Raw genomic sequence first — 23,878 nt, 5'->3', positions numbered from 1 at the left:
TGTCAGGATGTTTAGCCAAGGTGAGCAACCTTCAATACAGGCACTCTTAAAATGTCAAACAGCAGGTTTGCCCTGGTTCCCACTTCAGAACAGTGAATAACACAGCTAAGCAGCTAAGGTATTGAGCCTTCCCATGTGTGGCTAGATGTAGCAGATGTTCTCTATTGTGGGGGCATCTGAATGGGTACATGAAGTCAAATATTAGGAACCCACCAGGCCTACAAGGAAGGTTAAAGAGGAGATATTGAATGGCTGGCACAATGCAGGAGTCCTGGGTTCCTGCACATGTATCTATTGTTCAGTCACTCTAAAGTGTTTCACATTTAGGGACAAAAACTGATAGCAGACCTGAGCTGCCTGAAGCTGGTGGCCATGGCTTCGCAGCATGAAACCTGAGACACTCTTCCTCAGGAGACCACCACTCTCAGTGAATAGCAGCTCCAGACTGAAAGTGGACAGCATGTCATCCGTGACTGAAAGACAGAAAGACACACCAACGAGTAGAGCTGTACAGCAGTCATCACTGGGAAAATGTTACACATCCATTTTTAAAACGTTCCAATAATGGCTAAGGGGCGGGACACTTTGCAACTATCTGACTGGAAAATAAAGAGTTTGGAGGCCTCCCATGTAATATAATGGGAAGATCTGAAGATTCTGCCATGGGATTGCAGAGAAGTCCAGTGTGGTCTTCTGTGTTCAAGGTGTCGAATTCAGTGGCATTATAACTCAAAGTACAGAAGAGCTCTGATGGGGGTGCAGGAAACATTACTTTGTTATGTAACCTGTTGGGTTTCTGGGTAAATCAGACAAAAGGCTAGAGGCCTTTTGGTAAGTACCAACCCCATTCAGATCATATCATTATATTCAATATCTCTTCCCTTCCAGGTTATGGTAGATGAACAGCACAGTCCCATACACTAACAATTAACAGTCTGACCAAGAAGCCAAAATATGAGGGGTGCAAAATTTAATCTCTGTCCAAACTTATAATAATCAAAGGATTAGCCCTAAAATGTTCCTGACTCCCATTTAGTTTGCCTCTGCATGCCCAGAACATCCTTTGGGGATATACAAAGGAACACAGTTAAAGGGTAAAAGGGAGAAATGATATGAATGGGCACAGAAATGAGAGCTGGAGGGTGGGGATAAAAATATTTGGGCAAATCATAAAGGTTGTGTAAATTGTCATAGCTCCAGTCAAGTCATCAACTGAGGATCTGCCCCTTTGAAAAGCTTATTAAAATACTCTAATGAATTAAGAAATAATTAGGAATAGAGCTAGTCTCTTGGCCTAGCAATAGCAGCAATGTGCTATCACACAAGAGATCTACCACAGGTTTAGGTCCCAGATTTGGCTAATCTTTCGTGGTAGCAGATTCTGGGAGAACTGTGATACTGGCATGATCAGTGTTTGTATAAAGTATGTGGGAAGACGTACCACACGGTGGCACTGGTCCTTTAAGAGGAAGATTGTGATTGGTCAGCTGACTCCCCAAGTTGGGCTTAAAAGAGGGTACCTGGCTGGGCCCTAGATATGGCACGAAGTGGTGGTGGAACGGGGAGCGAGCAAGCATCTCTGACCCTCACCCCAACCAACCTGGAGAGTTAGAGTTGGCCGAGTCAATCAGGAAAAGAATAGGTGACAACTGCCAGAGACCAGGGGACTGTGGAAAAGTCTTGGAAGAAAGTTCTCGGTGGTTCCTGGGGGAAGGCTAAAGGCAGGAGAGCAATAAGAGAGGTTTTACTGGCTGATTTCCCCAAACCAGAGCAATGGAGTTGGAAGGCTGGAGAGAGTTGAAAGCCAGAGATCAGCTGAGGGAAGTGCCTGCTGGCTCTAAGCTGGAGAGCTGCAACTCAGGGCTGGAGAGGGCTGAAGGCTAGGGAGCAGCAGAGGGGATTACCTACTGGCACTTCCATCCTGGAGACCTAGATCTAGCAGAACAGTGAGAGGGATGGGGGAGTTAGGGATTCTCCCCTGGTGAGGATGACCTCCCAGAACAAAGGGGTTCCTACTTTGAAGAAGTGGGATTCCACTCTAGCTGGAAGGGCTGGGGTGGGTATCCTGGCAGAGAGACAGAAGAGGACTGACAAGGAGCCTAGGTGTGGTGGAAGACACTGGAGTATGGCATGGAAAGACTTCCAGCAAAGAAAGTGGTGTGGGAGGTGGCCTGCTGGGAAGAATGGGGTGTTAAGGACTATACACCCTGGGTGTGGTAGGGGTATGATTTAAGCAAATCTGAAGTGGAGTTACTGGGGCCTCTGAAAGGGGAAACTGAGGTAGGCATACTTGGCATGCTGTGACTGTCACAGAAGGGTGCTCCAGGATGGGGCTGCCCTTTGACAAGCAGTATGTCAGAAACAGATGTATTTGGATGATGGGGTGTGTGTCTGACATCACTCCACACAAAGCTTCAGAGTAGCAGTGATACGCTTTGTAAAGAATCAAGAACAATGGCTCTGCTAATGTGACCATGTCTGACTGATTTGGTGCCTCATTCCATAAAGGAGTCATTTTACGCTCTACATGTAGAGCCAGCTTTTGGATTGTGGTGGCCCTACCATAGCAGTTTCTTTCCCTCACATATCCTTCCCCCTCCTTTCCTTCCCCACTGCTTTTAAAGTACATGCAACTAGAGCTAGTGGAGAAATAACCAATGTGCTTAGACATCTCAGGACACATACAGAGGACTCTCGCCCCCTCGTCTTAAATTTGGGACAGTCACACAAGTTAGAGATCCCCTTTAACTCCCAGGGCTCCTTGACAATGGATTCCAAAAGTAGACTCTGCCTACAGGTACTTTCACTTGGTCTTTGAGATGAGCTTAAACATAATCTTGTCCATGCTGTCACCTGCCAAGGGTCCTGAGAAAGAAGAGGAACTGCCAGTTTTGGAGAGGTAGTTGTAATTATTGATCTGTGGATCTTTCAGAATTTCTTTCATTGCTTTCCTAGAACAAAACAGAGGAAAAGGTGTGTATGGGTGGGGCAGAAAAAGAGGAAAATCTAGTGTCTGAATCTAAATCAAAAAGGAGTACTTGTGGCACCTTAGAGACTAACCAATTTATCTGAGCATAAGCTTTCGTGAGCTACAGCTCACTTCATCGGATGCATTCAGTGGAAAATACAGTGGGGAGATTTATATACATAGAGAACATGAAACAATGGGTGTTACCGTACACACTGTAACGAGAGTGATCACTTAAGGTGAGCTATTACCTCACCTTAAGTGATCACTCTCGTTACAGTGTGTATGGTTCTATAGAGAACATGAAACAATGGGTGTTACCGTACACACTGTAACGAGAGTGATCACTTAAGGTGAGGTAATAGCTCACCTTAAGTGATCACTCTCGTTACAGTGTGTACGGTAACACCCATTGTTTCACGTTCTCTATGTATATGAATCTCCCCACTGTATTTTCCACTGAATGCATCCGATGAAGTGAGCTGTAGCTCACGAAAGCTTATGCTCAGATAAATTGGTTAGTCTCTAAGGTGCCACAAGTACTCCTTTTCTTTTTGCGAATACAGACTAACACGGCTGCTACTCTGAAACCTGAATCTAAATCAAAACTCAGAAAAGGCAGCTGCCATTATGGAAGGTTTTATAGGGAGGTTAGGAGACATGCACTTAAATATATGTATGTATATATGAACAACATATTGAGAACAATTTAAATGGCATAAAAACAGCTTTACTGAAACCAGCTCCTTTATAATCTTTCTCTTCTTTTGTATGTTCCCAAAGGAGGGAGAAAATAGCTCAGCGATATCCCATATGGCATGGGCAACTATTCATGACGTGCATAAGTTTGAGGCTTGGTGGTGGTTGTAATTGATGGTTCTACAGCATAAAAAGGACAGAAGAACATGGAGCAGGACAGAAGAAGAAAATGAGGGAGAGAGGGTAGAACAGAGTGGAGTTGTGAAACGGTATAAAAGCCTTTCCTAGCTCAGGGTTTCCTTAGTCTGGGTGTAGTTATATTCCTACAAGAATAGAATGTGATGTGCTAGAGATGGCTGAAGTAGTCACACTGGCCAATGTGGTCAGTAAACTTAATCTTCTTCTATTGGCGAATTGTCCGCAAACGGATTGATTTTTTTTTATGATTTAGTCTGTTATTCAAAATGATTTAAGAACTGGTTTGTGCAAACATATCCTGCTCTGTGAATTGCTTACAAATGATTTGCCATCAGAGCATGTGATTGTTATGTAGATGACCATGGTATTGTTTCTTTCTTGACTGGATGACTGCCAAATCCCCAAAGAGCTTTCAAGATAGCTATGGGAACACTCCTGTGAATATCTGTTCATTGGAGCATTACAACACTTTCCCTTTCTGCATATATTTTTTGTGAATGAAAAGTTGCTTGTTATGAATGTTTGCAGAAAATGAATGAAGAAACTGTGAATACCTTTGAACTAGATTCACTTTTTTACCTGAATAAATGTATTCAAATACATTGGTGCGATATGTCATAGATTCTAAGGCCAGAAGGGACCACTGTAATCATCTAGGCTGACCTCCTATATATAACAGGCCACAGAATTCCCCCCAAATAATTCCTGTTTGAATTACAGTGTATCTTTAACAAAAACATCCAATCTTGATTTAAAAAATGTCACTGAGGGAGAATCCACCCCCTACATGCCTTAAATAGTTCCAGTGGTTAATTACTCTCCTTGTTAAAAATTTACATCTTATTTCCAGTGTGAATTTGTCCAGCTTCAACTTCCAGCTACTGGGTCTTGTTATCCATTGTCTGCTAAATTAAAAAGCCCATTATCAAATATTTGTTGCTCATGTAAGTACTCACAGACTGTGATCTCATCACCCCTTAATCTTCTCTCTTGTTAAGCTAAATAGATTGAGCTCCTCGAGTCTATCACTATTTGCCAGCTCAAAAACTTTTGCATTTCAGTCAGCTGTTGGGTTGGGCTTTTTTGAGAATCTGGAAAGAGTAATATAATTGCTCATACTTTATAGATATCTTGCAACCCTGGAGTTTAGCTTCTGAACACCTCTACAGTTTTTACACTGTCATTTGGGTGTTCCGTATAATATTGTTTACTGCCTTCAACACATAGAATACCACTGGACTGAGGCAACAAATCTGGGAACTTAAATCAAATTAGTTTGCTTAAGGGAAAAAACAACAAAAAAGGAAAGACTAACAGATGAGAGTGAAGAGAGAGAATGTTGGAGAGAAGGAAAGAGAGGAAAAAGAGGAAGGCGATGGAGGGTATTTAGAGGAAGAAAGGAAAAAGGGATTTGGGTCTTAAAGTGACAATTAATACTTTCCAGTCTCCATACTCACCTGGCTGGGTGATGGTGAGAATGTAAACTAGTCTGGATTTTCGAAAGTAAAAATTTTGACATTTCTGCTTCCAGCTCTCTGGTGGCCAGTAGGATATTGGTGAGGTCCATGGGCAAAGGCTCATTGTCCAACAGAATTTCAGCAGCAGCCAGTCGAGAGGTTTTTTCATAGTTTCTGTTTTTCTGATGGAAAATCCTCCTCATTGCCTTTTTCACCTAATGCCAGAATATAGTTAAAACTTTACTTCTCACCATTCCTAACACCAAATATATAATTATTGCATCTCACACTACACTTTCATGTTATATTTTGCACGTGGAATCCTAGATTTTGGGCTTTCAACAGAAGACCTACTATTTACAACTCCAGGAAAAAAAACGGAAGTATAGTCATCACCAAAGCCCTGCAGAGCCACCTCCTGTTCCTAATCTAGATGGCATCTCTCCCAGTGGTGGCAAAGCATGAAGAATGCTCTCTCGGAAAGAAAAGTTGAGAGACCACTAGGTGTTAGAAAGATAGGCTGAGATCTATGGAACTACTGTCAGATTTGAAAAGACTATCACATTTCCTACTGACTTGGGTAAAGGGAGTCTCCATTCTGGCTCCCTGGGTATGGCTAATGCCTATGAGCCACAAAGCTCCCAGTTAATATCAGCTACAGTAATGAGCAGAACAAGCCTCAGCAAGTCCAGTCATCACACGGAGACTCTGCTAATTGGATACATCCATCTAAGCACCATGGGGCAAGCACACCACTTATTTCCTTCTCAGTGCAGGACAGAGGGACTTCTGGGAATAGCAGCTAAAATTTAAGGAAGCATTATCCCAGATGTGATAGATGGAGAATGCTGGTAGTTACAAAGTGACTTGGTGAGAATGCTATCCCATACACTTCCTGGAACACGGACACCTGGGCTGTTTCATGGAAGGGTGTTTTAAATGCATAAGGAAAAGCTCTGATTCTAAGTAGGCTCGTTCCATACCTCACCAGTGATATGCTGAGAGGAGAACCTTTGTAGGGCAGATACTGCTGTACCTGAGACCCCTGAAGACCCTTCCTCTGCATAATGCAGAAGGGTAGGAATGGTTTCTGGGAGCAGGGCATTCTGCAGGGACAACAGGTAAATGATTATCTCAGAATTCTCCTTGGTGTCTCTTAATCTTCTCAGAACAGTTTCCATTCCAAGTCCTACTTCCTGTTTATGTGGAGGAGGCAGAAACAGAGCAGGGTGAAAAAGAAGCATGACACAATTTTCAGGCAGCTGTGGGGAAAAAAGGGGAGGGCTGAAATGAATAACTGCAGCAATCATGTCAGGAAACCCACCTGCAATCCACACAGCTTCATCCGGCACAACTTGCCAGCTAGAGTGCCAATGACAATTATGCCTGTTTCCCAGATGGCAGGGTCTAACTCCTTTCCATTCAGCTTGTCCTGGGAGAGTGGGTGTAAAGAAATGAAGGCAGGATGAAGGGACAGAGAGAGAGAGAGAATATGTTTTAGTTATAACCCCCAAAGGGTTTAGTGAGAGAGTCTCTCTAGCTTTGCTCTCATCTGCCTTGGCCTAGTCCCTCAATATTCTGATTTCCATAGCAGGCAATTAAGCTTTTACTGTCTATATCAGCCCACTGATATAAAGTCATGCCACATATTTCCTCAGAGTGTTTATTCCCATTTCAAGTATTCATGTACAATAATATCTTAAATAGAGGGATTTTACACAAAAATGAATTTTCCTCTCCCACATTAATCCCTTTGGTGGGATTTTGCATGTCCTGGATGGAGTCCTAAAGATCCTGGACAGCTTTTCCCTCCATTATAAACCCTTTTTTTACTTTATGAGGTCTCAGAACTCTAGCTGAGGAGGGTGGCACAGGCTTCCCTTTGAAGGCCAACTCCAGGCCATAATTGGATTACTGTTGAGCAAAGGAAGTCTTTGTCAACAGAGGTTGTAAAAACACCTTTCCTCCAAGCTCTCATAGGCTCCACTACTGTGGACGGTATGAGGCTGTGCTCTGTCCTGAGGCCAGCCTGGAATACTCCTACTGGCCCACTGATTACTCCAGAAATGTAAAAAGTAACTCCAATTCCATCTTAGGTTTGCCTTCCTACATAACAACATGGTGGCAGGAGATCATTCTCAGTGCCCCTCTGATCTTAGGCTGCCAGAGCTAACCATGGTTTTAGGGGCTGCTTCACAGAATTCCTCTTTCCCTTTCCTCCCTCCCCACTCCCTGTAGCCTTGTGTAAGTAGAGTTATTGAGATGTCAACATCAATACTGGCTGAAAAATGAGGAGAAAAAAAGATTTGTAAAAAATGTTGACATTTCAGAATTATTTCCACTTTGAGATCAAAATGAACTCATTCATTGTCTGAATTTTTTTCCCAATTGTTATTAACATGTTAATTAACATCATTATTGATTTTTTGACGACTATCAAACCTGTTTTTCCTTAATTTTAACATGTTAATAACCATTTCCATAATGATTTTGATAAAATTTTAATTGAAAAATAATGAAAAAAAAGAGTCAACAGTTTTTCATGTAAAATTTCATTTCCCAAACAAACCATTTCTGATGGGAGGAAAAACCCCACCTTATTGAAAAAATGTCAACCAGTTCTAGTCAATACACCTAGGCAACTTGCTCCCCTTAATACAGAGCAATGTTTTGTCCAAAATCATGAGGATTGCTTCTGAAGTCCCTTCATTAAGTGCTTGGATGGACAAAGGACATACTTAGTATTTTATCTTTCTCCTTTGTGAGGGCTTGATCTTGCTCCACTGAAGTCACTGGGAGTTTCTCCATTAACTTAATGGGAGCAGGATGAAGTCCAAATCCAGTAGTAGGATCACCAAAGAGCAGAAGGGGAGAGAGGAAATGCCTCTGACTTACTAGCACCAGGCGCAGAAGTTCTTTTGAGGGCCGAGGAGAGAAGGCTGCAGCATAGAGAAACTGCTCTAGGAGGGGCACTTGTCCTTTGTTGCTAAAATCCAGAAATTCAGAGAGAGCTGCCAAGGAAGCTGTTGACTGGGCAGCTACTGCAGCATCAATGAAGAAGGTACTGGAATGAGAGGAGAAAGCGAATTATGTGCGCTATGTACAGCTGAACATGGGGAGGATGGAAGCATTTGGGGCCAGATCCTCAACTGGTGTAAACTGGCATAGGTCCATTAAAGTCAAATGAACTCACACTGATATATACCAGCTGAGAATATGATCCCTAGTTTCTGTTTCCCCCAGTTCCAGAAAAGGAAGTAAATTCAGTCCTCCATTGAAGTCAGTGAAACTGCACCTACTTACATCAGGGCTAAGTTTGGTCCAGAAGCTTTTCAAAAGTGTGCAGGGTAATTCCAGTTCAATTTACATTCTACCTATATAAACACCCTTTGCAGCTTCAATTGGATAAATTATACACATAAATAATAAGCTACCATATGGAGAAGCTTTCATCCAAAAATTAGCTAATTTACAGCAGGTTTCAGAGGAACAGCCGTGTTCATGCTCAAATAAATTGGTTAGTCTCTAAGGTGCCACAAGTACTCCTTTTCTTTTTGCTAATTTACAGCAGTTGATCAACTGGAACCATATATATGTAATCACATATAGATTTCACCTAGCACTGAAATGCAACCACCTCTTGAGTGGAAGGCAGCAGCCTTTAAAAGCACACAGTGACACCATGCAACAGTTCAGCATAGGAAGTGAAAAATGACATTGTCCTGGAATTACTGAATGGGACATGTAGAGCAGGGATCTGCGTTTATATGGGGCATGTGTCTCTGAAAGGTTCCCCAGAGCACTTACTCTAAAATGTGCTGAATCTGCATCAAAAACATTCAATTAGCTTATGGTACCTTGTAAAAAAAGGCCAAGTCCTTAAAAAAAGTGGCCCTTGAACTTCTTCAGACTGGTCATTTGAGATACTGGGAATGATAATGTGCCCTTTTCGCATCTGCCTGAATGAAATGTGGTTAATCATTAAAATGAGTCCAGAAACTGCCTTGTGAACAGGTGTCTGTAAGAATGGCTGTTGTCTTTTCTGAACAGACAGTCACTGGGGAATTTACTTACACCATCTTCTCCGGAGCTTTCCTCAGCAGCTGGAGGACATCCCTCTTCTTGGCATCACGCAACATCTGGATGAACCTGTGGAATTGCCAGGTTGTTGACACCTTGGAGACATCCATTTTGACTCTCCTGTTACCAAGAGTCCTCAAATATGTTTTGAGCTGAAAACAAACACTCATATTATCAATAAATGCAATTTTATATAGATGCCATAGCATGGGACAAAATGTGCACAGTATAAAGACAGGGATTATTTCACCCATCTCTTAAATGCAGCTATCTCTGGCATGGACATTGGCAGCCTTTCCACAGATAGCAACAACATTAGATCCAAATATTTAGGACAGAAATAAAGAATACCATGTCACTGCAAGGGGGATTTTGGTAGGCAGAATATTTTGGTCCAGCTGCAATTTGGACAGGACTAATATCTCTATTCTTGTAAAAAGTTCCATGAGATATTTAATGACCACAGACAACCAAGATCTCAGTTGCCAGCAGCAAATGTTCCATCATTTCCCCCCTCCCCTTGCAATACCAGACTGGGACACTGATTAAATAGTGACTCAGAGGGAAGCGTACTACCTTCTGCATCAACAGCATGCCTTGCTTCTGTAGTGCCTTGTATTGACCCAGTTCAACTCCATTTATATTACGTGGGCTGACAAGTACAGAGGTGTGGCTCCAGGCTACTAAACACCTCTGCTCCCTCACAGGGAACATGGGTGGACTTGACAACTTTGGACATGCAGAAACTACAAAGCGAAGAACTACAGTGTGAAGAATGAGAAGTGGGAGCTGAATCTTGGCCTCTCTATTTGCAAGGCAAGTTACTCCTTACTCAGCTCTCAGGAGTCCCAGATACCAGGTGTCCTCCTGCTGTAGTTTTCCCATCATCCTTTGAAAAAGATCAAGCAGGGGAGTTAAAGCGCCAGCCTTGAAAAGCTAATAATTTCAATGCCTGACCTTCAATCATCAAAGCTCTTAAAGAAAAGCATGTGAGCAGTGAACCTCCAGGACTAGTTACTGAGGCCAAACACCTGACAAGGACCTAGACAGTACCTCTGACCAATCAAGAAAGTGGGTTCATAATGGAGTAGAGGGCTATGCCTTTGGCATGCAACCTGACATGCAACTGAAAAGTTTGATGGCTAAGGTCAACTGCTCCATCCACAAAATCACAAAACCAGAGAAAATGCATTTAAATGGGCTAGTCTGCAAAGCATGTGTTGAAGAGCAGACAGAGTGAAACTTATGCTGTGCATTGACAGTTTAATAGCCCCAGCTGGTACAATGAGGGCTTGGAACGCTATCAAGGGTCTGACCACTTTAATAAGGCAACCTGTACAAGGCATAGTCCAGTGGATAGTGCACTGGACTGGGAGTCAGAAGACCTGGATTCTTATCCTGACTGTGTCACTGCATGGCTGTATGACCTTGGGCAAGTCACTTCACCTTTCTGTACTTCTGTTTTCCTCCCCCCTTCATCTATTTTGACTATACGCTGTTTGGGGCAGAGACTGGCTCTTACTATCCTTTTTACTGGGCTTTGAACAAAGGGGGTCTCCATCTCAGCTGGGTCCCCTGGGCACCACTAGAATACAAATAATGTTTAACATGGGCATTGTTAGGGGTGCTGTCTTTGGAATGAAACTTTCACCCATGGTTCCTTCTTTCCATCGCTGGTGGCTACTGTGCAGGTGCTCTTAAAGAACCCATCACACTTCCAAAAACAATGGAGTGTAGCCCCAGTATCCTGGGCAATACTTCCTCTTTCAGTACAGTAGTCTTAATATTCACAGCTGTGTGTGTATTATTACAGAGTACATAACAGCAGACAGGCTTACCACACTCCATGGGTTTACTCAGAGAGCCCTTTATTCCAGTGCTGCAGATGAACAATAACATTTTGAAAACGTATGCGGCACTTTGGGGACCCTACATAACATTCCAATCAGACTGAGGAACTATGGAAAACTATAAGAATACCTGACATTCAGTAGGTATTTCATGTGCCTACCTGGTGTTGCCTAGAGCAAGAATCTCTAGTTGCCTTTCTCCCTGTGGGCACCTAGAAAAAGTGTCTTTACACTAGTACTTCGTTACTTTACGAAATGAAGCAGCCCTTGTGATCATGAGACTTTGGTGGACAATCTCCCTACCTACTGCCCGAGCCAAAGTTAGCCAGAGAATTCTTTTGAGCCATTGTGTTTAATCTCACAGTGATAGATACTGGATGTGTAGCTGCTGTTGGCCCTTCCTTGCCATCACTGTGTGTACTGATTTTCTATTTAAACTTCTCAGACCCTTCAGCCTTCTCCAGCTAGATCTCACTTTGTTTTGCATTCCCAAGTGTCACATTAGAAAGAGAATTCTTCTGCAAGCATTTGGTGCTACTCACCGATGGGCACTGCATGCAGGTTCTCTTGAAGGGCGGGCTAATTGTGCTTATAGGTTGGTGCTTTTCCAGTATGCCAGCCAGAGCTTCCTGAAGGCTTTGTACAGGAGTCTCTGCAGGGCCAGGCATCGAAGAAGACACAAGTTCAAGCTGCTGTCTGGTGAGAGAAAAGAGGCTGTTGAGAAGGGTTTCATCTTTTAAACCTCCCTTTGCTTAGGGAATGGTTAGGACATATGTTGGTATCAGTATGGTGTACCCTATGAGGTGAAGTGAAATGAACGTAGTGGTAAACAAAGGGCATTTAGTATTCCAGAAGCTGCAAGGGAAAATGAAGAGGAGTGAAGGACCCCTCAGTTTTGGGGTGTGTTTTGTACTCCCATAGCCTGCCCTGGGTTTATGTAGGAGCCAGAAAATATAAATCCTCTGGGATGATTTTTTCAGTGTGTCCAATTTTTATCTTTCACCATCGACAGCCCACATCAAGACATAACAAGAAAATCAAGCCCACACGGGAGAAGTGTATCTCCTAGCTGCCAACTTTTGTAGGGAGACATTGATCCCATTCCAGCCTACTCAGTATATGCAAGCCTCTGGAACCAGCTCAGCACTAACCTTGACACGATCTTGGTGCCAATGGAGGACTTCAAGGTTGGAGAGACCTCGTGGCTTTCCTCCGACAGCACTGACTGGATGAGACTTCCTCGTACAGAGTAAAAACTTTTGCTCGTGGGTTGCCACAGAACTCCAAAAATCTGCAAAAGAATGGAACAAACACATTATCCTTTTGCCAATCTATTCCTTTCTTGTTCTCCTTTCAATGTTTGCTCTTCTTTTTGTTTCTAACAAAAGTTGTATCTATGCATTTGATAGTCTTACCCTGGAGCCTCCTGGATGAAAGAACCACCTCATCACAGAACCGCTATGCAATTTGGCAGCTTTGTCAGTTTCTGGTCAGTAGGGAAGATGCCCAGGACTGAACTAGTAGGAGATGTTGTTTGTGGGGTTTGAGGTGCCTGGATAGATCTATGACTATAATATTAGAAGGTCCTGCATTGCATATATTGGCATTATTGTGTGGAGTCCAGGACTATAATGACAAGGCAACCTGCAATTTGGGATTGAGATGCAATAGCAGAACTAAGAGGTGGTTCAGCAGAGGATGGGTCAGATCAGAAGTGAAGTACAGAGACAGAACTATTTAGGAATCCAAGGCAGGGATATCAGTGGTGGTCGCAGGTTAAGACTGGTGTCTATTGGCTAAGATGAGCTGGGATCTAGTAGTAGACTATGAGGGCCTGCTTCAGGTTACAGCTAAGTGCACTGAAGAGCTGTGAGGTGGCACAGGGTTGGAGTTGCTGGAAGAGGAATGAGGAAGGTTGGCTGAGCTGTGAGAGGACAGGACTAGGACAGTTGGAGACACTTTATCTGAGAGCTCAAGTGCATTGGAATAACTGTATGGGGTAGGGCCCAAGAATGGAACACTCTAGTTCAGTTCCTGCATTGTGGGCTGGCAGAGCTGAGTTGGGCCGTCTTCAACAAGGACTGCGGAGGAAGGTTATTCACTCAATCCTACCCTTGCATGAACACCAGATTCATCTTAAAATGTATGAAAGGAAAATAAAGAAATGCCTACTCTATTTTCTATTTCTAACTGTAGAGCACAAAGCTGATAGTTACTCTTAGGGCATTCTCTGGGCACCAGTAGGATTTTGCTAATCCCTTCACTGCTGCCAGAACATGCATAACTCCCACAAGCAATTTTCTGTAAGTGGAACAACAGGCTCTAAGAGGAACATCCAGCCTGCATGGGAGGAATGGGTTTTCCAAGATACATCTGGCGCCATGTTCAGCATCGGAGCACTTAAACTAAAGAGAGATGTTTCCTGTCAGGTTCCCACCCTGTAGCAGAGATTAGTGTGGAGGAACAGTGACATCCAGTGGAAGGTTCAGTGTATTACAAATTGTCATTGCCAAAGCCTAAAGGGGAAAATAGTGACACTTTCTCAGAGTGAAAGTAGCAGGAAGGGATTTTGGACTAGGGGAGAAAGAATTAGTGTCTGGGGTCAGCCAGCCTCTAATCACTCATGTACAGCACAGGACTGCCCAAGTAGTGGCCCAGGAAAAGGCACTGAAGGTGGGTTTTGATACATAATTGTGTGTAGTGGTTTTGTGCTATGGGCACATGCCCCAGGGACTACATTGAGCTCACCAAACACATTTCACTTTTGACTTACTCCATATTTGAGTCCTGGTCTCCAGAGATGAACAACAAAATGTATTAACACAGGGCATCTCTTATGCTTTGGGTAGCTTGGCTGTTCCTTTTAGCCATCAAGAGATACACAGTGTTCTGTGCAATCACTAGATAAACAAATGTGAAGTGAATGCCTCCCGAGGCAACAGTAATAGATTCTGGATGGCGTTCCATCAGCCTCTGTTGACAGCACTACAGGTCTTTCCAGGTAACTCCCTACTGCCTTTGCCTCATATCACACTCATTCTGGTCACAAACATTCAGACAATCGGGAGAGACAACCCCCATCGTCACCCCCAACATCCTTACAATTAAGGGATACTGTGAAAGCGGGGAATTATGGTTCAGGGAATTAGTAACATGTTATACATTGTTATAAAGCCTAGCAGGTCAATATAATCATGGCTTATAAATATCTTTAACATCTTCTACTGGTGTGTTTATAACCATCTATAATGCAAACAACTCACATTTGTAACATCTATTATTTGTTTAGTAACCCCTTATAAACAATGTGTAAATAGATTCCTAATACAGAGTGTGACCAATCATATTAAAGGGGCAATGTGAGAGGATCTTCTGTGGATAAAGAGAAGCCTCATTCTGCAGCAGTGTCAATCCAGCATATTTCACCCCCACCCCCAAATCTACTGTGAAAAAGGAAAGCACAGAAAGGGAAAGCCTACTGGGTTAGTGTGCTTATTCACAAGGCCATTCAACAAATAAAAAAGAGAGAAAAAGCAGAAATTATCAAAAGTGAACCCAAGCCAAAAATGCTTGGCTCCCTTGCTGTGCTGCAGAGTGACCTTGCACGAGATTCTTTTTTTTTCAAAGAATGACGCACTTGCCAGACTTCACCATCACCTCTCTGCTGCCCTCAGCTTCACTCAGAGACCTCTGATAACTTCAGGAGACATTATCTGAACACCTGGGCCATTATCTGGAGGATTCTTTATGAATGGAGAAGTCGCAGGGGAAGAATAGAGCTGCAGGAAACTACCAGGTTTGCTTTGTGAATCTTTGTACATGAGATACAATGACCTAGTTTACATAGTGAATTATAAGAGTAATAACACCCAGCTCTTATACAGTGCTTTACATCTGTAGATTTCAAAACACTTTAGAAAGGTGGGTCTGTATTATTAGCTTTGTTTTACAGATGGGAAAACTGAGGTTCAGAGAGGTGAAGTGACTTTTCTAAGGTCCTACTGCAGGCCTGTAGAAGAGTCAGGAATGGAATTCAGGTCTCCTGAGTTCTAGCCAAGCACTCAGTTCACTTGACCATGTTGCCTCTCAGCCCAGTGAAGGCACTATAGTCCTGATCCTGATCAGGACTTCCAGTAACTCAATGGGAATTATTAGACTGAGCCCTAAAGTTCTACCACTGCCTTCCACCTCATCCTCACACACACATCCACCCTGGACAAACCTGTATCCTCATGAATTTGGTCCTGGCAGAAATTCCATTATTTTCTTTGAGAAAATGTGCCGTGTTTACATTTAAATGGCTTTTTTTAATATAAATATTCCTATTAGGTCACCTATAGTGCCAGTCCTTGCCAGTGCATGTTTGTCACTACAGTTTTTTCTCCAGTGCTTTCAGTGAAATCTAAGATATAGGTCAAATCACTCTTGGCACAGGCAGATGTAAGGCCAGTAGCTTCAGTAGAATTGTACCTAATTTTACCAGGTCTGAATGCCTGAAACCATCCATTGGGGCTGCTGCCACTTCCCTTGTCACACTCTTCCACAATCCAATTGATTTCACTATTAGCAAATATTTCTGGATATTCAGTTTCCTTTGCTCCTTTTGAGCACAGGGCTCAGAATGATCATTTAATCTGATTCTGCCTTAATTCTTCAGTAGCCACCAAACTTTGGCAGAAGAGACCCCAAGGAGGCTTCAAAAGTGAACTTTTCTTTCTTTTCAAAGCTTTCTTTAAGCCCCAGCATGAAATAATCATAATACACCTGAGACGGTTCACTCTGGGACCTCCCTGAAGTTATTGACCCTATGGTAAGATCTGGAGAAGACTGAAGTACATTTAAATGGGGTGTGACTGGGGCAGGAACATTCTAACCCACCACCATCAATGTAGGAATGGACTTGCTTTGTTAACGGAGGTGAATCCAAACTTTGGCCTTGTACAGCTGTGCAGATCTTTTGTCTTTACAACGGAATCCTTGGAAACAACATATGTGACTTGACAGCTCCCAGAAACATCCTCCTGAAGCCAAGCAAATATAAGAAATCACGTCATGAAATTATAACGTGTGAGTAGAACTTATGGCAGAACAAAATACAGTTCACTATACATAAAAATGACGCAATCCAATTAAAACAAATTATGTAGAAAATCTGCACAGAGCCAGATACAGGGCCATATTTTGAAAAGGAGACTCAAAAGCCTCCTCTTCTGTATATATGCCTATTCTAGCTCGCATAGTTACTGCAACAAGGTGAGTGTATAAAAAAAAACCAGGCAACTGCACACCCAAATGGGTGTTTGACATTTAAGTCATTATAGCAAGTAAACACAAAAAAGGCATGAATGTAATCACAGAAATTATGAAAAACATTATTGTAACTGGCACTAATTGGCAATTGCAGAAGAGAGGAATGGGTTTGGAGAGGGAAACACCCTCTCACTCCAGGGATGGTTTTACTGATGCACTAAGATCAGGTTCCTCCATATTTTTCTTTAAAACAAAACTATATTCTGCTCCTACCTCAGTTGCTGTCCCATAATGTGGCTGGAATTGGAGGAGACTGATGAGGCCCTGTTTCAGATTCAAGGTCTGGGGCCTTCCTCCTCCATCTCCATAGATGCCTTCTACCTATGAGGAGAAATTTGATTTATGGGAGAGAATCTCTGAGACTGCTGAGAAAGGGACAAGAACTCAGCATGAAGGCATGGAGATAGCATGATGAGCATGACAATGAGAGAATTCCCCTCTCCCCAGGCTCTCAGAAGGGTTTTCTGGACTGATATGGAAGTTCAAGGTGGAGAAAAATTTCAGATTAAGGGGCAGTAGGGAGAACCTCAGGCTTGGGACTCCATGGGGGATGAGAGAAATATTCATTGTGCTGTCACTGCACTAGAACTAGGTGACGACTACACTTTTTTGAAAGGCTTCAAAAGAAAACTGATATCCCTGATTAGCACAGGCTTAATTTCACAATACATTTATGACCACAAAGTCTTTTTTAAAAGTGAGTCCTCTCCACTTTGCGCAAACCTTAAAGCAGCGGCAGTTCCACTTGTGGGTACCTGGAATACTGCTCTACTGAGTCGAAATAACATTCTTTTATCTTCATCTGACTCCTATGAGGCATCCACAGCTGTTAACTGAACAGTAAATGTAGGACCAGTGCAGGGGCAGCTCCTGTAGACTACCCAATTGTGTAACGTACAACAGAGCAGGGGGCTCTGTAGCAATAGCAGGACTTCAGAAAGAGTGTCTGTACGTCCCTGAACAACCTACAAGTTACAGCATAGGCCAGACGGTCTGAGTAGGGTGGGGTGTAGGAGAGCTTTCAAGAGTTCTCTTAAGTAATGAGCTTCTGTGCAGCAATGACCAACACTCTCCCATCTAAAATTTTGACCTAGAGCCACCATTGCTAACCCAGACTGCTCAAGCCTATTATATTTCAACAGAACTATCACACCTGGAGCCCACTGGCTGACTCTGTGGTCATCTTGTGCACTGCTGTGTGGAAGATCTACTTCCAATTTCTTTCCTTTGCTCTATTCTATCCTAGATAGGTGCTCGTAACACCCTCCTCATCATAATATCGGCGTGCCTTCCATTAGTGCATGAAGTGAAGTGACTAACTGTCTGGGCTGGTCGGTGTTCAGACACTGAAAGGCTGGGATAGGGCACCTTTTCCCAAAAAGGGAATGCCTTCTGCTACTCAACAGTCACTCCCACTAGCCAGGTAAACAGCAGCACTGATAGCATCTGAGGAGAGTTTCATCTTGGGGTCCATAGCCAGAAGAGTGGTGCTTACCACATAGAAATTTGAGAGTGGCAGGAATGTAAAGCAGGGAAAATGAGGGACTCTTCAGGTTTCGAATAGGGATTTGTTAGGGGCTCTTTGTGTGTCTGTGGGTGAGGTACTATTAACACACCTTCCCATTATTCCAGTGGAGGAAAACTGGCAGCTGAAGCTCTGCAGTGTCCTCTTTGCCCAGCACAACCTCAGTGGATGGGTCTCCGGTAACATTCTGACTCTTCTCGTGTTTTGAATCATGGTGGACTTTTAGGTCTTGGATCTAAAACCACAAAACACAGATGGAAGCTATGAGGGTATAGGTCACAGAGCGGGTATGTGTCCCACTTCCCAGCACCTCTGGCCATTTGACTTGGGGGAGGCACAGATTTCATTTTTAACTAGGGCTGTCTATTAATCACAGTTAACTCGTGATTAACTCAAAAAAATTAACCGCAATTAAAAAAATTAATCATGATTAATCCCAGTTTTAATCGCACTGCAAAACAATAGAATACCAATTGAAATGTATTAAATATTGTTGGATGTTCATCTATATTTTCAAATATATTGATTTCAATTACAACACAGAATACAAAGCGTACAGTGCTCACTGTTATTTTTTATTACAAATATTTGCACTGTAAAAGTGGTAAACAAAAGAAATAGTATTTTTCAATTCACCTCATACAAGTACTGTAGTGCAATCTCTTTATCGTGAAAGTGCAATTTACAGTAGATTTTTTTGTTACATAACTGCACTCACAAACAAAACAATGTAAAACTTTAGAGCCTAGAAGTCCACTCAGTCTTACTTCTTGTTCAGCCAATCACTAAGACAAACAAGTTTGTTTACATTTACAGGAGATAATGCTGCCCACTTCTTATTTACAATGTCACCTGAAAGTGAGAACAGGCATTCAGATGGCACTTCTGTAGCCGGCATTGCAAGGTATTTACATGCCAGATATGCTAAACATTCATATGCCCCTTCATGCTTCAACCACCATTCCAGAGGACATGCTTCCACACTGATGATGCTCGTTAAAAAAATCATGCATTAATGAAATTTGTGAATGAACTCCTTAGGGGAGAATTGCATGTTTCCTGCTCTGTGTTACCTACATTCTGCCATATATTTCATGCTATGTCAGTTCCAGATGATGACCCACACATGTTGTTCATTTCAAGAACACTTTCACTGCAGTTTGGACAAAATGCAAAGAAGGTGAGATTTCTATGTGAGATGTGAGATTTCTAAAGATAGCTTCAGAACTGGACCCCAAGGCTTAAGAATCTGAAGTGCCTTCCAAAATCTGAGAGGGACGAGGTGTGGAGCATGCTTTCAGATGTCTTAAAAGAGCAACACTCTGATGTGGAAACTATAGAACCTGAACCACCAAAACAAAACAAAACAAAACACCCCAATTTTCTGCTAGTGGCTTCTGACTCAGATGATGAAAATGAACATGTGTTGGTGCACACTGCTTTTGATCATTGTCAAGCAGAACCTGTCATCAGCATGGACGCATGTCCTCTGAAATGGTGGTTGAAGCATGAAGGGACATATGAATATTTAGCTCATCTGACATGTAAATATCTTGTGACACCAGCTAAAACAATGCCATGTGAATGACTGTTCTCACTTTCAGGTGACATTGTAAACAAGAAGCAGGCAGCATTATCTCCCGTAAATGTAAACAAACTTGTTTGTCTGAGAGATTGGCTGAACAAGAAGTAGGACTGAGTGGACTGGTAGGCTCTAAAGTTTTACATTGTTTCGTTTTTGAGTGCAGTTATTTGTGTACATAATTCTACATTTGTAAGTTCAACTTTCATGACAGAGATTGCACTCCAGTACTTGTATTAGGTGAATTGAAAAATACTATTGCTTTTGGTTTTTTTACAGTGCAAATATTTGTATTCAACAATAAAGATAAAGTGAGCACTGTACACTTTGTATTCTGTGTTGTAATTGAAATCAATATCTTTGAAAAAGTAGAAAACATCAAAAATATTTATATTGTATTCTATTATTGTTTAACAGCACGATTAATTGCAATTAATTTTTTTAATTGTTTGACAGCCCTATTTTAACATATCCCATAGACTCTTCACAGACACCACTTATGTCAGAAACAGAAGATGATTGGGATTGAATGTCTCCTATGCCCACCAACTGAAATTAGCATTGCTATGTGTTTATTCAGTGAAGAAACTCTCAGGCAAGCATTTTGGCACTCAACTGGCTTATTAATGTTTGGATAAAGATGAGCCACTGGCCATTTTTCCACAGTCAGCATGCCTGAGTAAAAACTTAATCTACTTACATGGAAGGAATCCGTTGCCGATGGAAACCAAGATGATCCAGCAGTAGTAGCTCTACCACTTGAGCTAAAAGGAAATCCTCATTGCCTGTTGGTCCTAGAAGTACTAACAGGTTTTCTCAGGCTTGCAGGAACTAGGGGACAAAACCATCACATACCTGGATCTGGAGAAGCTGCTCCCCTGCAAGATTTCTCCAGAGCAGGTGCACCTGAACCAAAGCTTCAGCCCGCATCCGACTTCCTTGCAAGGACAACCTTGAGACATAATCTAGCTGCACCTCCAGTGAGTAGCGATATTGATAGAGGATTCCAGGCTGGAAAGATGGTGTCTCCAAGTTCCCTATGAAAGGAGACCAGAACTGAAGCCACCCACACACTTTCACATTCCTCGGTACCCGTGATGGTCTTGCATTCAAATTTATCTCAGCATATAGGTTAAGTGGCAATGAAAAGAATCCCATTGACCTCAATGGGCTTTGGACCAGAACCTGACTGAGATAAAATACATATGTTTTCTTATTCTCCCTGTCCTGCTGCTGAGGCCTGGGTTGGTAGAAAGAACCTCCACTTATCTTGCCTTTAGTAACTCCTATTCCTGGGCCCTTCAAAAAGGGGGTACAAGTAGGAGTAAAGATTAGAAAGAACCTTGTCCACACCCTTAGATTTGACTGAGCTGCCTGAGAGCTTGTGTCTCTGCTCTGCTTTTCCTCACTAAGTGCCAATAACAGACTCACCCCTCACAGATGTAGATGTTTCGAAGACTGTGATTTGTACAAAGAGTCTCTAGGTGGAACACTGCAAAAACTACCAGTGATTTATGACATTATGAGAGGTTTAGCCTGGTAATGGGTCTTGCACCATGAATTCAAATTTAAAAAGAGAAAAATCTGGCTAAATACTAAGAAATGCTTCCCGACTTTGAGATCTGTAGCCTGTGGCATAATCACCCAAGTGGTGGAATTGCCATCCAGGGAGACATTTAGAACTAGACTTCACAAAGCATTAGAAACACTGTACAGAACAGGGCTGGCCAGCACTGGCCGGGGGATGGGCCAAGTGACCTAAAAGGCCTTTTCTATTTCTAATGTCCATGATAATACTGGCAATGTACATTTCCAGATGAAGCCAGTGGAGTGACACTAGGGATGAATCTACTCTCATGCCTGACAGTCATTTGCATTTCTCTCTGTCCAACTCCACTGTCTCTGAAAGCTTGAAAGATATATATATATATATATATCACCTTAAAAAGTTGCACTGAGTCATTTGCACTAAAGCCTAACCCAGTGCCTGGCAGGGGAAAGAACACTTTTATCTTACAACAACAAAACTATCTGCTTTATCTGCCTGTGTCTTCCATTTTACAGTGTATCAACAACAGAGCAGGAAAATAAACTGAATCACTTTTAAAACTGAGAGTAGATTAGCAGTATTTATTGTATTTAACCCAGAAAATTGAATTTCAAGGCCTGGATCATCAATTAGTGTAAATTAGCACAAACTTCAATGAAGCTACCCCAATTTACAGCTGCTGATGTTCTAGCCTCAAATGTGTATTTGGATGCTACTGTACTAATGTGAAAAGGGTGACTTTCAGATGAGATCAACCCAACTTCTGCTGATTCAGCTGGGAAGAGTGGCAGGGGGACTCCACTGGGCTCTAATGGATGCTAGGAGGGGATGTAGAATGCTGATCAAAAGCTCCTTGATACAGTTCCATCATCAGATTAAAGGGTGAATTGGGATTGATTTCACAAACTCTGATGGAATTCGCTCCATTCTCTGCCAGTGATGACTTATCCCTTGGGCTCATGAGAATACTTCTGAATTGTATTGCTTTGCTTTTTGAAATTGACAATATTGCACCAATACTGACTGGGAGATACAATGAGTCTTTGTTAGAAAACACTTAATTCCCCATACCCCCTCTTCAACCTATACAAGTAGGACATTGTGCTACACTACCAATATACTTACTATATTTTTCAGGAATGGATAAACATTTCCAGCAAATGCACATAAGTCTGTTTGCCCAGTGGTACTGCTTCTTTCTGTGGTTGTGGGAAAGTGTTTTTGTTTAAATGAGAAAATAAGTGAATGGATTCCCTGAGCCCTCCCTCCCCATCTTATCTCTCATATCTCTGGGGTTTATCAAGGACTAAGGATGAAAATTTAGTAAGATACCTTTGTTAACAAAACATCGCTGAACGGAAGAGTTCATTGGTCTATGTAATTACCCAACACAGGTCCACAGCAAGTTTAGCAGCCAAATGTGGGCCTATTAAAATTAATTATGTGCACTGTAGTGTCTCACCAGCAGTTTGAATATACAGCCTGGAGGAAATCCTAAACTGGTCTAAGTTGTTATAACTCTACTGAAGTCAATGGAGTTATAACAATGGAGCTATGACAAATTATATCAGATGAGGATCTTCCTCCACTATCTGCTGCGGTCTCTGAGACCGTGGGTAAAGTTACTAAGTAGCCCTATCATTCACCTTTGAGTAGTGCTGTATGTAAACTCCATCTACTCACAATTTACAAGGAACCTTCATGCTATTTCTTAGTCCCTTACAAACTGTTGAATTACAGATTGCTGGTATCATAATACAATAACATTTGCTATTGCCAACCAGTGGAAACCTGTAAAAATTTTCTTAATTTGGTGCAGTTCTTTTCTATTTTATTCTGTGTAGGTTCTTGTAACACGCCCATCACTGTGATATTTGAGTGCCAGGAGATCTTTTCCTAGGGTTGATAGTGATTGATTCATTGGCCCATTAAGGATTAGTTTGCACAGTTCTGCTGAAAGGTAAATAAAAACGGGAACCCTGCTGTGGGACTTCAAGACTTCGTATGGGACCTTGGAGATTAGCTCTCAACAGAAGGCTTCAGTCCCTTTTTCAATTCCTACTCCTGTCCACTGCTGCGGGTGACAGAGGTTTCTTTCCAGGGAATGAATTCTAGTCCTATAGCACAGTTCTATGGATATGTTCATGCTCAGCAAAGTTTGAAGGATCCTTACAGAGATGTCCATTCATTCCATCCTACCTTGGACAACCTAGAATATTTGATGGTGAAGGAATAGATGACATATTCCCACTTTCATACACATACATTTCTTGCCTGTTTTAAAGTAGCAGTGATGAGAAGTGTATCTAAGTCATAACCCCCTAACCCTAACTTAATCATTGACCTAACCACAGCATGTTAGCATAAAGATGCTGGAGAGGCCTTGCCTCAGAATGTCTTTGTTTTTCTAACTCAGCCTTAATATTCTTTAATTTTTCATTTGATGTAGTATGCCTAGAATTATTTGAGATCAATCTGCTTGTGTATTTTATACTTTGTATATCCTTAAAGATTGACTCTGATTTTTGTGTTGGCTTTGGCCAGGAGGAATAATCCGTTCAATCCATTATCTAAAGATACAGTTGTGCTTGAAATTCTCAAAGGGACCTACTGTTCTTCCAATTCATTGTGAACATAGTAGGTTACTGAAGTGTTTTGGA

General features: G+C 42.2%; 1 protein-coding gene across 3 annotated transcripts in view; it reads right to left on the bottom strand.

Annotated features, from left to right (window-relative positions):
* Positions 1-23,878, bottom strand: part of LOC140914833 (microsomal triglyceride transfer protein) — a 30,420-nt gene that overhangs the window by 5,427 nt on the left and 1,115 nt on the right. Inside the window, exons 2-14 of one of the 3 annotated variants that reach the window (XM_073353582.1) lie at positions 20,525-20,706; positions 18,179-18,322; positions 16,776-16,883; positions 16,157-16,273; positions 12,404-12,543; positions 11,795-11,948; positions 9,397-9,554; positions 8,218-8,386; positions 6,647-6,754; positions 6,306-6,518; positions 5,323-5,537; positions 2,854-2,951; positions 349-473 (exon numbers count right to left, since the gene is read on the bottom strand). In XM_073353582.1, the coding sequence (XP_073209683.1) occupies positions 349-473; positions 2,854-2,951; positions 5,323-5,537; positions 6,306-6,518; positions 6,647-6,754; positions 8,218-8,386; positions 9,397-9,554; positions 11,795-11,948; positions 12,404-12,543; positions 16,157-16,273; positions 16,776-16,883; positions 18,179-18,322; positions 20,525-20,706 (1,931 nt within the window). The remainder of the gene's footprint in view (positions 1-348; positions 474-2,853; positions 2,952-5,322; positions 5,538-6,305; positions 6,519-6,646; positions 6,755-8,217; positions 8,387-9,396; positions 9,555-11,794; positions 11,949-12,403; positions 12,544-16,156; positions 16,274-16,775; positions 16,884-18,178; positions 18,323-20,524; positions 20,707-23,878) is intronic. The other 2 variants (XM_073353583.1, XM_073353584.1) reach the window with 2 other exon arrangements.

The sequence above is a fragment of the Lepidochelys kempii genome, chromosome 7 (genome assembly GCF_965140285.1).
Source record: "Lepidochelys kempii isolate rLepKem1 chromosome 7, rLepKem1.hap1, whole genome shotgun sequence".
Lineage (NCBI taxonomy): Eukaryota > Metazoa > Chordata > Testudines > Cheloniidae > Lepidochelys > Lepidochelys kempii.
Note: the sequence above shows the minus strand (reverse complement) of the source record. Positions and strands in the feature narration are given on the sequence as shown.